Source organism: Barbatula barbatula (assembly GCF_947034865.1).
Source record: "Barbatula barbatula genome assembly, chromosome: 19".
Classification (NCBI taxonomy): Eukaryota; Metazoa; Chordata; class Actinopteri; order Cypriniformes; family Nemacheilidae; genus Barbatula; species Barbatula barbatula.
Genome location: NC_136782.1, coordinates 9,127,658 through 9,140,521, shown reverse-complemented (window position 1 = coordinate 9,140,521; position 12,864 = coordinate 9,127,658). Strand labels below are relative to the sequence as shown.

At 42.2% G+C, this 12,864-nt stretch overlaps 1 protein-coding gene across 2 annotated transcripts in view; it reads left to right on the top strand.

The window, feature by feature from the left end:
• Positions 1–12,864, top strand: part of dscaml1 (Down syndrome cell adhesion molecule like 1) — a 107,562-nt gene that overhangs the window by 6,907 nt on the left and 87,791 nt on the right. For both annotated transcript variants that reach the window (XM_079480932.1, XM_079480931.1), the window contains exons 2-3: positions 3,452–3,772; positions 11,920–12,066. In XM_079480932.1, coding sequence (XP_079337058.1) covers positions 3,452–3,772; positions 11,920–12,066 — 468 coding nt within the window. The remainder of the gene's footprint in view (positions 1–3,451; positions 3,773–11,919; positions 12,067–12,864) is intronic.

Sequence of the window (12,864 nt, the reverse complement as noted above, 5' to 3'; positions counted from 1 at the left end):
GAAATGTCTGAGCGATTTTGTGTCAATGGAGGTTGTTTGGTTAACAACATTCTTCAAAATAACTTCTTTTGTGTTCTGCAGAAGAAATTCGTACAGGTCTGGAATGAAATGAGGGTGAATGTATAATTTTTTGAAAAAAAACCTTTCCTTTAAGTCACATTAGAGACATGATTGGAGCTGTCCAGTGCTGAAATGTGTTTCGGGAAAACTTTGGTAACTGTCCATGGTGCTGAAATGTTCTCCATGAATGGTATTTGACACAGCTCAGAAACCAGGATAGGCTGCACTCTGCACTCGTCCCAAATAGCACTTAAGTCTGTTGGCGGCCAGGGATTGCTCCCATTTTGAGCGTGTCAGGGATCTCTGCTGTTTAACTCTAAAGCTGGATCCCAGCAGGTTTTGTGACTTTAGGGTCATTACAGTTTATAATGTCAAACTGTAAACCCCAGCTTTGTCAATGCACCTCTGCTTTGGGATCAGACCCCCGTCCACCTCACAGCTCAGACCTTATACTAATGTAATCCAGCATGTCTCCTTTCACCCAAAGCGTGACGTTTGAATAAGAGCATATTTCTTCCTTCCTCTGGAACCTGTGACCTGAGTTCTTCTAAACTTCCCAAAACACACATACCACATAATTTACCCCCTGCTTACTCTGAACCTGGTTTTGTCTGGACTCAAGCCCCCTGGCTCGCTCCCACCTTTTATAATCTGCCCACCCCACAGAGCAGAGCAAGAGGGAAGGTAACAGAGGCCCTCCACTGGGAAGGTTCTGTGTGTGTTAAATGTGAAAGGAGATTATAAGGATTTAACTCTCTGCGTCTGGCGTACAAATTCCAATCACATAACATATCCCTTTATGTTCTATGGGAAGATAAAAAGAGAGAGAGAGAAACAGAGAGTGAGAGACTGATGGATGGAGAGAGAAAGAGAGAGAGAGAGAGAGAGATCCAACCCCCTCTTATCCAGTAAAGGCTTTATCTCTAATCTCAGCCTTTCAATTCACATCATCGTTTTTGTTCATGTTTTTAATTCTATTTATGTTTGCTTGTAGGGTTTTTTATTTAAAAAAAATATCTTTATTGTTTTTTGTTTAGCAAATAAGGTTTTGGGAACAGAAAATAAGTGTACCATGATTTTTAAAAAGTATAACATATTTTTGGAATTATTAATGAATTTTCAGGTTCAATGTATTCAGGTATGAATTATTTATGTATTATTATCCACAACAAATATAATAATTACATTATTATTATTATTTATACATGATAATTTTCGAGTGTGCAGACATGTATATCATTTTTCACGAATAATAAAAAATAAGACATTATAAGTACTACACTACATTACAAATTAAGCCGAAAGAAATTTGGAAAGATATATAATTGAAGTTTTGCTTACAATAACTTGTTGAATGATTGAAGATTGAAGTCAATACAACAATGTTGTGGGACCGGCCAAAAACGACACTTGATGTTCATGTGGTTATATTATTATGTAACCTAGAATGATCAATATCTAACAGCTTTGTGAAAAAAAGCATTGTGAAAAAATGCAAATGTCCCTTATCAGTGGAATGTCTTATTGTTAACCTATACATACCAGACCTCTTACTTTAATGCCATGATAGCATGTCACCATTATTCCTTCAAACACAATGCGAATCTCAAGAATGGAGGTTAATCCAGACATTATTGACAGAAACATGGTGGGGGGCATTAATTAAATGTAATTGCCTTAGAAGAAAATGATCTCGCTTTGGGCTCGTGTCTCCCTTGGCTCGGAGCCAGAGCTGAGCTAAGCAATTCTCAGAATACAAAAAGATACAGAGTTATCCCACCATAACCGTGTAATCCGTAACAGAGCCTGCAGATAATAGAGATGACAGAATGCTAAATCGCTAAAGCGCTGCCTTTGAAGGACATCATTAGCTACGCTGCTAAATTAGCATGCGTGTTAATTTACACCATGCTCCTTTTTTCAGTTCCCTCCCTCTTTTCGCACGTCCTGTGTTTAGTAATACACCAGGAGCGAATGTTTGTCTCATCCACAATAGCTGTCAGAGAGGTTTGTAGATATGTAGCGGGGGTTCTATGACCTATTTATTCTCCTATCAGATGGCAGAGTTTAGCAAGGCTTGCACCACACACATACAGTATTAGATTAGTGATTTTCTTTAGTGCCTGCCCTACAACTGTGTTGTTACCATTGTTGTTTAGGGTAAGGTTGGATCAGCAAGTCTCTTCGGCGAGGAAGCTTATGCCAAGAGCGTAAATACAGGAAATGTATGGATAATTAAGATCCACTTTTCTTCCTGACCAGGTTGTTTCAGCTTTTGTTTGGAAGCTGTGCTGAGGCCTGCATCTTGTTTGGTTCCTTTTGTGTCATTGTTTAATTAAATGGCATCGGATTGTAAAATGCAGCATTCTTGGTTTTATAAAGCATGTTTTAGGTTTTTTAAAAGGGGAATTTGCTTGGAATGATGTTGATTTATCTAAACTTCCCCATGTATGGTGCACACCGTAAGGGCAATGACAAAGCATTTGGCAAATTACTAATCAGATTAAGGATGATTTTTTGGTTGCATCATCTTTGTGATGCTGTGATTGATTTCTAAATTTGACTTGTGCTATGCTGACCTGATGAGAATGTCTAAGGGATAATCCAAATAGAAAAAGAGGCAGGTACACCAACCCGTTGTTATTGTTCAGATGTTGCTCATTTACATCTATAGAGTTCTCAGCTATGTTTAATATAAAGTTTGTCTGAGATGTTTCCTTTCCTTATTAATCCAAATTACAATACAAATAGACCTAGTAAAAACTGTCCAACAAAACCAAATGATCTAAGCTGTCCACAATGTTTTTTAATTTTGTTTTGTACAATTTGAGACTAGGGTGCAAAATATTGAAATGATATAAATATTGCGAATGTATGCATCGTATGGTATGGGATTATCTCATTTTTTTTATTCTAAAAGTTAGGAGTTGTCAAAGTTTTCGGTTGATGCAGATAGCGAACGGACTGTGTTTGAAGTGTGGAAGATGACCAATAGTGAGAAATAATCTAAAAAATGTATGTTTATTATATAATTGAGTTTTATTAATATATTTAAATATAGTTTACATTTATTTTAAACTAAACTAATGAATTTAGCATAAATTATTGCAAATTATTCTTAACTTCATTCACTTAAATTAATGATATCGCATATTATATATTGCATGATCAGATAATCATATGTTGTATTATATTTTTCTTCAATATCGTGCATCCTAATTTGATGCACGGTAGAAATCTCACCTGAACCTCTAAAAGAGACGTTTGTGACATAACTAGTAGTATAAAAATCTAAGCAGTTAACTCAATGACTTCCCCTTTTCACCCGTGCAGATGTTGATTTGAGCAACAAACCGAGACTTTGTGACTGACCATGTCGTCTCTCTTCCAGTGCACAGCGAGGATGTGGTCTCGACGCGGCTGTACTTTGTGAATGCTTCCCTGCAGAGAGTGACCTTCTCCAGCTCAGTGGGGGTGTCCCTGCCCTGTCCTGCGGGTGGCGCCCCCCATGCAGTCCTCCGTTGGTACCTGGCCACCGGCGACGACATCTACGACGTGCCACACATCCGTCACGTTCACGCCAACGGCACGTTGCAGCTCTACCCCTTCTCCCCCTCTGCCTTCAACAGCTTCATTCATGACAATGACTACTTCTGCACTGCTGAGAACCAGGCCGGCAAGATCCGCAGCCCCAGCATCCATGTCAAAGCAGGTAAGACCCTCCATCCATGCATCTACCTGTCCGTCCTTCTGTCTGTGGCGCACTGGGTCAACTCAGGCCCTTCTAGTTTGAGTCTTATAAGCACAGGTCTGTAAAACATTTTCAATAGGTAGCTATATAGATTTATGTCTCTGGAAAAGGGTCTACTAAATGTTTGACATGCCAGAAAAATCACATCTTATTTGAAAAGAAATACCAACCAATGTATCACATACTGCCTGTTTTGTTTCTTCTACAAATAACATAATGACGGGTTATTTTAAACCCATGGTTGGGTCAAAATAGACAAACCTAACTGTTGGGTTGCAAATAAAACTATCACTGCAAAATATTATATTTCATATGAAGCATTTTGGTCTTGTTATCTACAACATCTACAAAATCTGCAGCAATATACATTGACTTGATAAGGAAAGTGACCTAATATATTTCAGCGGTTGTTTTAAACCTCGTATCTCCATATATCACGGAAACTTAATTTACCCCAGCTTTTGGGTTTCTATGTTGACCCATTTGTGGTTTGGAAATAACTTATTTAATATATATATATTTAGGGAGTATGCTGGGTTGTTTCAACCCATAGTTGATTCAAATATGGATATTTTCTAGGTTCATTTCAAACCAATGGTTGGGTTTGTCCAAACCACACAAAGGACTTTAAACAACCCAACAATTTTTAGAGTGTTGTTACTATGATATAAGAGTGGCATTAAACAAGGCAGTGGAAACTGCAACAACCATGTATTCAAACCATGTATGATTTTGTCGCTTCTAATATTGTTATTATTAGAGATGCGCTGATATTACAACCAAAAATTGGTATCGGTTGAATAAACAAATTTACACACTATCAACTGAAACAGCTTTTGATCATGGCAGATATATCCTGTCAATCTAAAGAGGACAGGTAAATGCAATGAATTTGTGGTCTCTATTTAGAAAATGTTAAGAAACATCACAAGTTTGATGTTCAATATTAATAGTCATGAATATAATGAATATATGAATTAATTACATCAGGATCAGTGGAGAAATTTAGTATTGGTGCAACTGTTTTATTTATCGTTGCTGTCCTTCTGAAATCTTGAATCTCCAAATTTGCTGTTTTTCAGGAAAATGAAAAAAACCCACTATACTTATTAAATAACTACATACTGTGTTATCAAAGATAACAAAGATTAATACTTTTTATTGGTTAGATATTTGCCAAACCCAGTGACAAACATAAAGGGTGAGTAATAATAATGATTTAGTGCCAAAAAACCTCCATGAAATATTAATATACAAGGTTTCAGAAGGCGTTATATTATTTAGCATTTATTATTTTTGACAAAGTCAAGTGCATTCAATCTTTGCATTTGATCATAAGTCCATTTCCTGGGAAACAAACCCATGACCCTGCCATCACTAACTCCACGCTCGAACAATTAAGCTACAGCAAACCTGCATTTAGCTCTTTGCTTTGCCTCAGCATCTAATACTGAACCATATTGCTCTTTGAAAAGAGCAGAGTCAACGTAAGCACGGTGGCACAGGGGCGGCATGTGACGTTACAGGTGGAACACGAGTTCTCGGCTTAACATCTGCAGTAACAGCAGAATTAGTGGTCGTCATATTGCTAACCTAAATACAAATGTAAGTGCCAAATGGATGTCCCAGTGGCCGCCCTGTTGACCTGGCTGCTTTAAAAAGCAGCACACAGACGGGCGTACGCCGCCACAGACAGTTGGCTGACTGACCCTCCCACTCCGTGCCAAGGTCACTGCTTGCGAGTGGGACCGGCCGCTCGGCAACAGCGAGGGATATCCATACACCTCCCTGCGCTCTCACACACACACACTTATGCCAGGCTGAACTGTGCCAGTGTCCTTCCTGTTTCCCAGTCTCCATCTGTCCTCTATTCTAGAGTTTCCATCTTACATACACACATGTACACATGTTCACCTACTCCGAGTTTTCTAGAATGCCGTAGACCTCGCGCCTTTATAAATAACGTTGGATTTTGCGCCAACCGGGCGAGTTCAGTCCAATACTTTTTTCCACTTCAGCCACATTAACTTTTATATCTCAGAGGACGGAATGAATAACCAACCAACCGGTGACAAAGACGGGGGTGACTTTCGCCTCAAATAATTACACTAATTAATCAATTAAATGCTGAGATGCAGCAAAACTGCTGGTGGACCCAGCAACCCGCATGCAGCCCAAAGCAACCCAGCGCTTGGGCCGCATCGCCAGCCAATCGGCTCCCCGTCACTGAGGGGTTAGCATGGGGACGGAGTGCGGGAGGGGTAGGGTGTGGCGTTGAGCGTCTCAGGTGGCACTGGAGAATGATGACAGCTGACAGCTCACTGTATGACACCCCCCATGCATGCATCTATCTCTCCCCTCCCTCCTCATCTTTTCTCACCCACACTCCTGCATGCTGATCTGGTGCCAATAATAGCACGGCACCTGTGCGGATAGCTCTACATTTATGAAAATCTCCTTCACATGAGTGTGTGTGTTCTTTGCACTCACTGTTCATTTACATTTACATGTTGCAGTGTGTCAACTATATGCATGGCAAGTGTTGTATCCCGATAGTGCTGTGGCCTAACAAACAAGCATGTACAGTAGGTTAGATGGAGACATTTTACAGAGGTTACGTGGAGGCTCTCTACAGTATTCTATTAGTACTTTACACTGTGACTATTTTAATACTTTTTATGCTTCTTATTATCTTTTCTGTTCTATCATATTTCATAAACCACCCACAAAACTTTCATTGACATAATCAATGACTGTCTGGTCATAAGCTTTTGCAAAATCTGCAAAAGATACAGTCTGATTGGGTGGCTTAGTGAAATTTTCAGGGCACACGAGATTATTTTGTAATTAGCATTTTTGCTGTCATGAAAAAATTCGGACTAGGTTTGATTTTCTGCGTTTTTCCAATCCATAGCAGGCACTTTGAGAGGCGATATCTTAAAAAATATACTTGTTTCTCTAAAAAAAAAAAATTCTCAAATAGGTCTTAACTTTCATGACTTTCACAGCATTCTCAAAAGGAAAAAATGTAATCCCATAATATGATCTGTGTCAACTGCATCACCTGCACAATGCCAACTAAATAAGCAAAGACATGCCTACTGACAGTGAAGACTGTCCCGCATCGTGCCTTGAGTTTATGTGAGGTCATTCTGAGGGTTAAACACAGCCCTCGTGCGCCTAGCGCGACAGGTGATTCACGACACGCACTCGCATCTTCTTTCTCTGTTCTTTGTTTCCCCGTCTTCACACGCCCCGACGAGTCACGTCCATTTCTTCACTATTCCAATAATGAGCGTGGCATGCCACCTCCTTCATATTCACTCCGTTTCTTTTTCTCCTTTTGCGTCATGAATAAGTAAATGCGGTATTTGGTTTCTCTCAAGTTAATTATTTAAACAATAGTGATACGGGACTCACTTCTCCCTGTGCGGAATGAGAGAAAGAGCGGCGCGTTTCAGTCGGTTCCTAAGCAACGGATGAGTATAGTCAGGCATCAGTAACATTCTAATGATGCCACACATGAAGACAGAGTCGTTTGCCTGTAAAAATTTGTATCTGCTATTGTTGTCTGCAGATTCGTTTGTGAATCGTATGCATGCATTATTGAAGCCACGAGGATGTTCTGGCTTGTTTACGCCTTTCCGACCACTGTAAAACACAAAGTTCCTCTGCAGGTGCACGGCGACTTCCAGTCGTGTTTGAGCTGAAAATAAAACGACCTAATAGGGGCCCATTCGAGTTAGTTTATCTTTAGAAATTCAATAAGGCCCGGGACTCGCAGTCAATCAATGACTCAATAAATGATTATTTGTAGACTATGGAGCCCCGTGTGTAATAGGGAGTTGTATTGATTCGTTTTATCGATTCAAACCTCATCTGCATCAATAAGAAGGCGGTTAGTTAACGCAGGCCGAATATAAACAGCCAATTTTAACTCGGTTAAACTCACTTATGCATTTGCATTTATATTTTTACAAAGCGATGAATTGGTTATGAAGAAAGAATAAAAGCGAATGAAATGCAGACAATCTCAGGTGTCAGCGGTTTAAATATCAGACTGATTCGCCTCTCGGTGGGTGACACTGGCACCTGGCAGAAGCCATTATTAATGACTGAGGAAATTCGCCTGCAAGCCAGGCGTTAATTATATATAGAAATAGAGGTAGCGAGTGAAAGAGAGCCAGGGAGGGGGGGCAGGTTGGGTCGGTGGTGGCCTCAGAGCGTGGCTGTGGGCGACTGCCACGTCGGGCAAATTCGTATGATTGGTCTCTTTTCTGATGGGATGAAAAAGCTGCGTAGTCGAATTGGACTCGAATCCAATTGCAACACCCGCGGAGTTCTCTCGAAACATTCCCCAACTGCGTGATCAAATTTGCACCATCATGTTCGTGAATGAAATGGCCTCGCTCTGCGTCTCGCGTTACTTCCCCAAAGAAACCAGGCAGAAATTAAAATCCGTAAGTAAATAGATGTTGATGAAAGACACTGTACAAATTGATTCGCTGAAATTAAAATGAAATTCGGCGCCTCCTTTAATCTGCTCGCGCTCCCCGTCGGCCCTCACCGTAGGAGGATCTCCTCTCCCGTAAATAACATTTTCGAAGCCCTTTCCCTTTGTGCTCTCCTCGGTTGATTTTGCGTAAGGTTCCAGTTGTCAGGTGCAGAGAGGTTCCCCTTAGCGGGGACAAATGTTTTTGACAGCTCCAGGGGCTGAACGGGGCCATTCGCTCAACGCCGCCTGTAAGCATCGTCGGGTTGATTTATTAAAAGGCCACTTTCTGAACTCACATGGCCTGACCCTCTCTAAACCCCACAGCCTTTTACAAAATGAATCTTTTTTATTTGTATTATTTTATGAATAAATTGATCCTTTCTGAGTAAATATGTTTACAGCATTCATTTCCAACTGGTGGAGAAGCATTGATTTAAGGGTGTGCTATTTTTATTTGATTAATACATCTTAAGGAAGCCTTTCATAACTAGGCAGGTGAGATGTGTGAAAGAATGCACCTGTGTTTAAACTAGGGCTGTCAAAAGATCAATCACTATTAATGGCGTGCAGAATACAAGTTTGTTTTACATACTGTATGTCGGTGTACCGTGCATATTAATTTTATATTTATAAACTGTCATGATTCGCTATCATGTCATGTTTATTCTTGGTCTTGCAGCGGAGTCATGGCATAGCCTTAGGTTTTGTGTGAGAAAGACATGGCTTTGTTTTGATTCTGACTTGCCATGTGCTTTCTCGTGTCTCGTCAGTGTTTCCCGCCCTTTTGTCTCGTTAGCCTTCCCATTAGTGTTTCATTACCTTCACCTGCCCCTTAGTAATTATCCTGTGTTTGTTCCCCTATTTAATGCCCTCTTGTCTATTGTCTTGTGCTCGTTTGTTGTACTGGTATGCTTTACCTGTTTCATGCTTAATGCCATGCCATGTCTTGGAGTTGTTAGTCTAGTCAGTGTGAGTGTTCTGTTAGTCTAGGTGTTTTGTAGTTGTAGTTCTTGTCAAGTGTTTAGTCTTTAGTTAGTTCAGTTTATTGTGTACCCTGTTTTGTTACCCACTTGTGGGGTTTTGTTTTGTTCCTGTTATTCATTAAAGTCCTTGTTAACCCCTTCATCCCCGTTTTGCTGCCTGCACTTGGGTTCTCTGTCACAGTTCATGACAGAACGAACGAGCCATAACAGAACCCAGCAGGCAGCCAACATGGAGAGTTCAGCATCGTTCCTGCGATCTCGCCTTGCCCACTTGCTGTTTGGGTTCCGTCAGGGGGATCATGGGACGCGGGAGTTCGCCAGGGCATTTTCTTCGGTGGCGAGGGATACTGAGTTCGGTGATGCAGAGTTAAAGGTGATCTTTGATGGCTGCCTCACCAACCGTCTCACGCCATCGGAGAAGAGGATGCTTAAGCCCCTGGGGTTTGACGATATGGTCAGGTTCGTGATCAACCGGGACGAGGCCAGAGTTCCAGTCGGGGTACCCGCCCCATTGGCTAGCGTCCAGGAGGATTGCGCCCTGACTGTCGCCGCCCCGGGGGACTCAGCTCCGCCCGGCTCGAGCTCCGCGGCTCCTGTTCTGCTTGCCGGCATTCGCGGTGAGTGGGGGAGGGGGGATTCGGGGACGGTGTCTGCTGACTCTTTGGGCACTGATCTTCGCCCGGGCTCCACTACTCCGGGACAGATGTCCACCAGCCTGGAGGGTCGTGTCCTGCAGGTCGGGGTTCTGGGCATTGCCACGCCCTCCGCTCCACCACCTTCTGCCTCCCCACCCGCAGTCAGCTTGGGTGGCAAACGAGGAAGGCGGGAATCCTGGGGGTCCTCTTCGGAGGCCTCCAATCCGGAGCCAGACCTGCCCTTCGTCTCCTTTCTTCGGCCAACCACCGGACGGGTGGCGCGATTAAGAAGGAAAAGGCAAAGAAGGAGGGCACAGAAGCAAGCCCAGGCGATGCTGCAGCCTGTGTCCAATGCCGTCCCGGTGGTCCCGTCAAGTCCGGTGGTCCCGTCAAGTCCGGTGGTCCCGTCAAGTCCGGTGGTCCCGTCAAGTCCGGTGGTCCCAAGTCCGGTGGTCCCAAGTCCGGTGGTCCCAAGTCCGGTGGTCCCAAGTCCGGTGGTCCCAAGTCCGGTGGTCCTTCCTGTCCCCAGTCCAGTGTCAAGTCCTGCCCTGCCGGCCTTCCAGCCGGCGTCAAGTCCTGCCCAGCCGGCCTTCCAGCCGGCGTCAAGTCCTGTTCCTCAGCCGGCCTTCCAGCCAGCGTCAAGTCCTGTTCCTCAGCCGGCCACTCCAAGAGCCCCTGGGACTTCGCGCTCTCGAGCGCCGCCCCCCAGGGTGTCCCCTAAGTCCCCTGGGACTCCGCGCTTCCGGGACAGAAACTGTTCCCCCATGTCCCACTCCCTTTGGACTTCCCCCCCATGAACTCAGGTGTTCCCCCCATGGACTCAAGTCAACCCCCCATGAACTTTGTTGTTCCCCTCCCCCCCTCCCTTGTTTGTTATTTTTATTATGTCACCCCAACCCTTTTGTTATATACTCTTGTCTGCACCTAATCTTGTTTACCATGTTTTGCTTTGTCTTGTCGTTGTCCCAGTCTGCCTTGTCTTGTCAGTCTACCCCTTGATGAACACCTGGAGGTGTTCATTTAAGGGGGGGCTTGTGTCATGATTCTGCTATCATGTCATGTTTATTCTTGGTCTTGCAGCGGAGTCATGGCATAGCCTTAGGTTTTGTGTGAGAAAGACATGGCTTTGTTTTGATTCTGACTTGCCATGTGCTTTCTCGTGTCTCGTCAGTGTTTCCCGCCCTTTTGTCTCGTTAGCCTTCCCATTAGTGTTTCATTACCTTCACCTGCCCCTTAGTAATTATCCTGTGTTTGTTCCCCTATTTAATGCCCTCTTGTCTATTGTCTTGTGCTCGTTCGTTGTACTGGTATGCTTTACCTGTTTCATGCTTAATGCCATGCCATGTCTTGGAGTTGTTAGTCTAGTCAGTGTGAGTGTTCTGTTAGTCTAGGTGTTTTGTAGTTGTAGTTCTTGTCAAGTGTTAAGTCTTTAGTTAGTTCAGTTTATTGTGTACCCTGTTTTGTTAACCCCTCGTGGGTTTTTGTTTTGTTCCTGTTATTCATTAAAGTCCTTGTTAACCCCTTTATCCCCGTTTTGCTGCCTGCACTTGGGTTCTCTGTCACAGTTCATGACAATAAACACATACACTCTGTTCAATTCACTGGGTTTCAAGTTAAATCAACACAACTTTTGGAAGTTGGTGACAACGTGATTTTTTTTATGTCTAGCCAACTGAATCTATTCATGTTGGGACAACATAAAGGAGTTGTGTTGTGTTAACATAAAACAGTTACAATTGGGCAGAGTACTCATATTTCCAGCATGCTTTTCGTATAACTGCATTTTGAGAGTTATTCTCTTAAATACGTGTTATCTTGTGCATTTTTCAGTAAAAAGTGTTTAATGTTTATTTATTATTTAGGTTTTTAAGAGTCTGTTATATGTTTGAGTTTTGTGGATATATATATTGATACACCATAATGTGCATGAAAACACCGACTTTGACCAGCTGAACTCTCCTAATATGTGTTTCTCTGCTGCTTCATCATTAACAGTGTTCAGGGAGCCCTACACGGTTCGCGTGGCGGACCAGAGGTCCATGCGGGGCAACGTGGCCGTCTTCAAGTGCCTCATCCCCTCTGCTGTGCAGGAGTACGTCAGTGTGGTGTCCTGGGAGAAGGACACTGTCTCCATCGTCCCAGGTAAGACACTTGAAGTGTATCTAACTTCTCATTTATAATCTGTTTTTCTGTATCGGCCAATTTACTGTATATATTTGATATACCCTGTATCTATATATACTGTATACATGTTAGCATATGTCTGTACAGGAAGGCTTGTTGTATATGCTGTTTTTTGACTGAGGTTTATTTGCTCTGTCATGCAAAGGACTGAAAGGTCTTTCTGGTTTCAAAGTTTGGTGAAGTGGATATTATACGGTACATATTAGATTTCAAGGGGCTGGCAACCTTTGGCACGTGTAATAGTATATGCTAGTTATTTTAACAAAAGAAAAAACGTTGCTCTTTCAGATTTGATAGGGTTCTCAGGTGTCTCATATGTTCATCCTAAAATAGCTTAAAGAGAAATAGAAATGGATACAATTATATAAAGCTATATAATAATAAAGCTGAGATAATGTAGTTTCGGATACATTTGATATGAAATGTGTAACTTTATAGGACATCTTTCAGTAATATTGGCTTGATTTAGCAAATCTGTGCTTAGTTGGTGTTGTTGAAATTATATTTACATTTCATCCATTTGTCTGACTTACATTACATTCAATGTCTACATTTTAAACCTAGTGGAAACATACACTCACCTAAAGGATTATTAGGAACACCTGTTCAATTTCTCATTAATGCAATTATCTAATCAACCAATCACATGGCAGTTGCTTCAATGCATTTATGGGTGTGGTCCTGGTCAAGACAATATCCTGAACTCCAAACTGAATGTCAGAATGGGAAAAAAAGGTGATTTAAGCTATTTTGAGG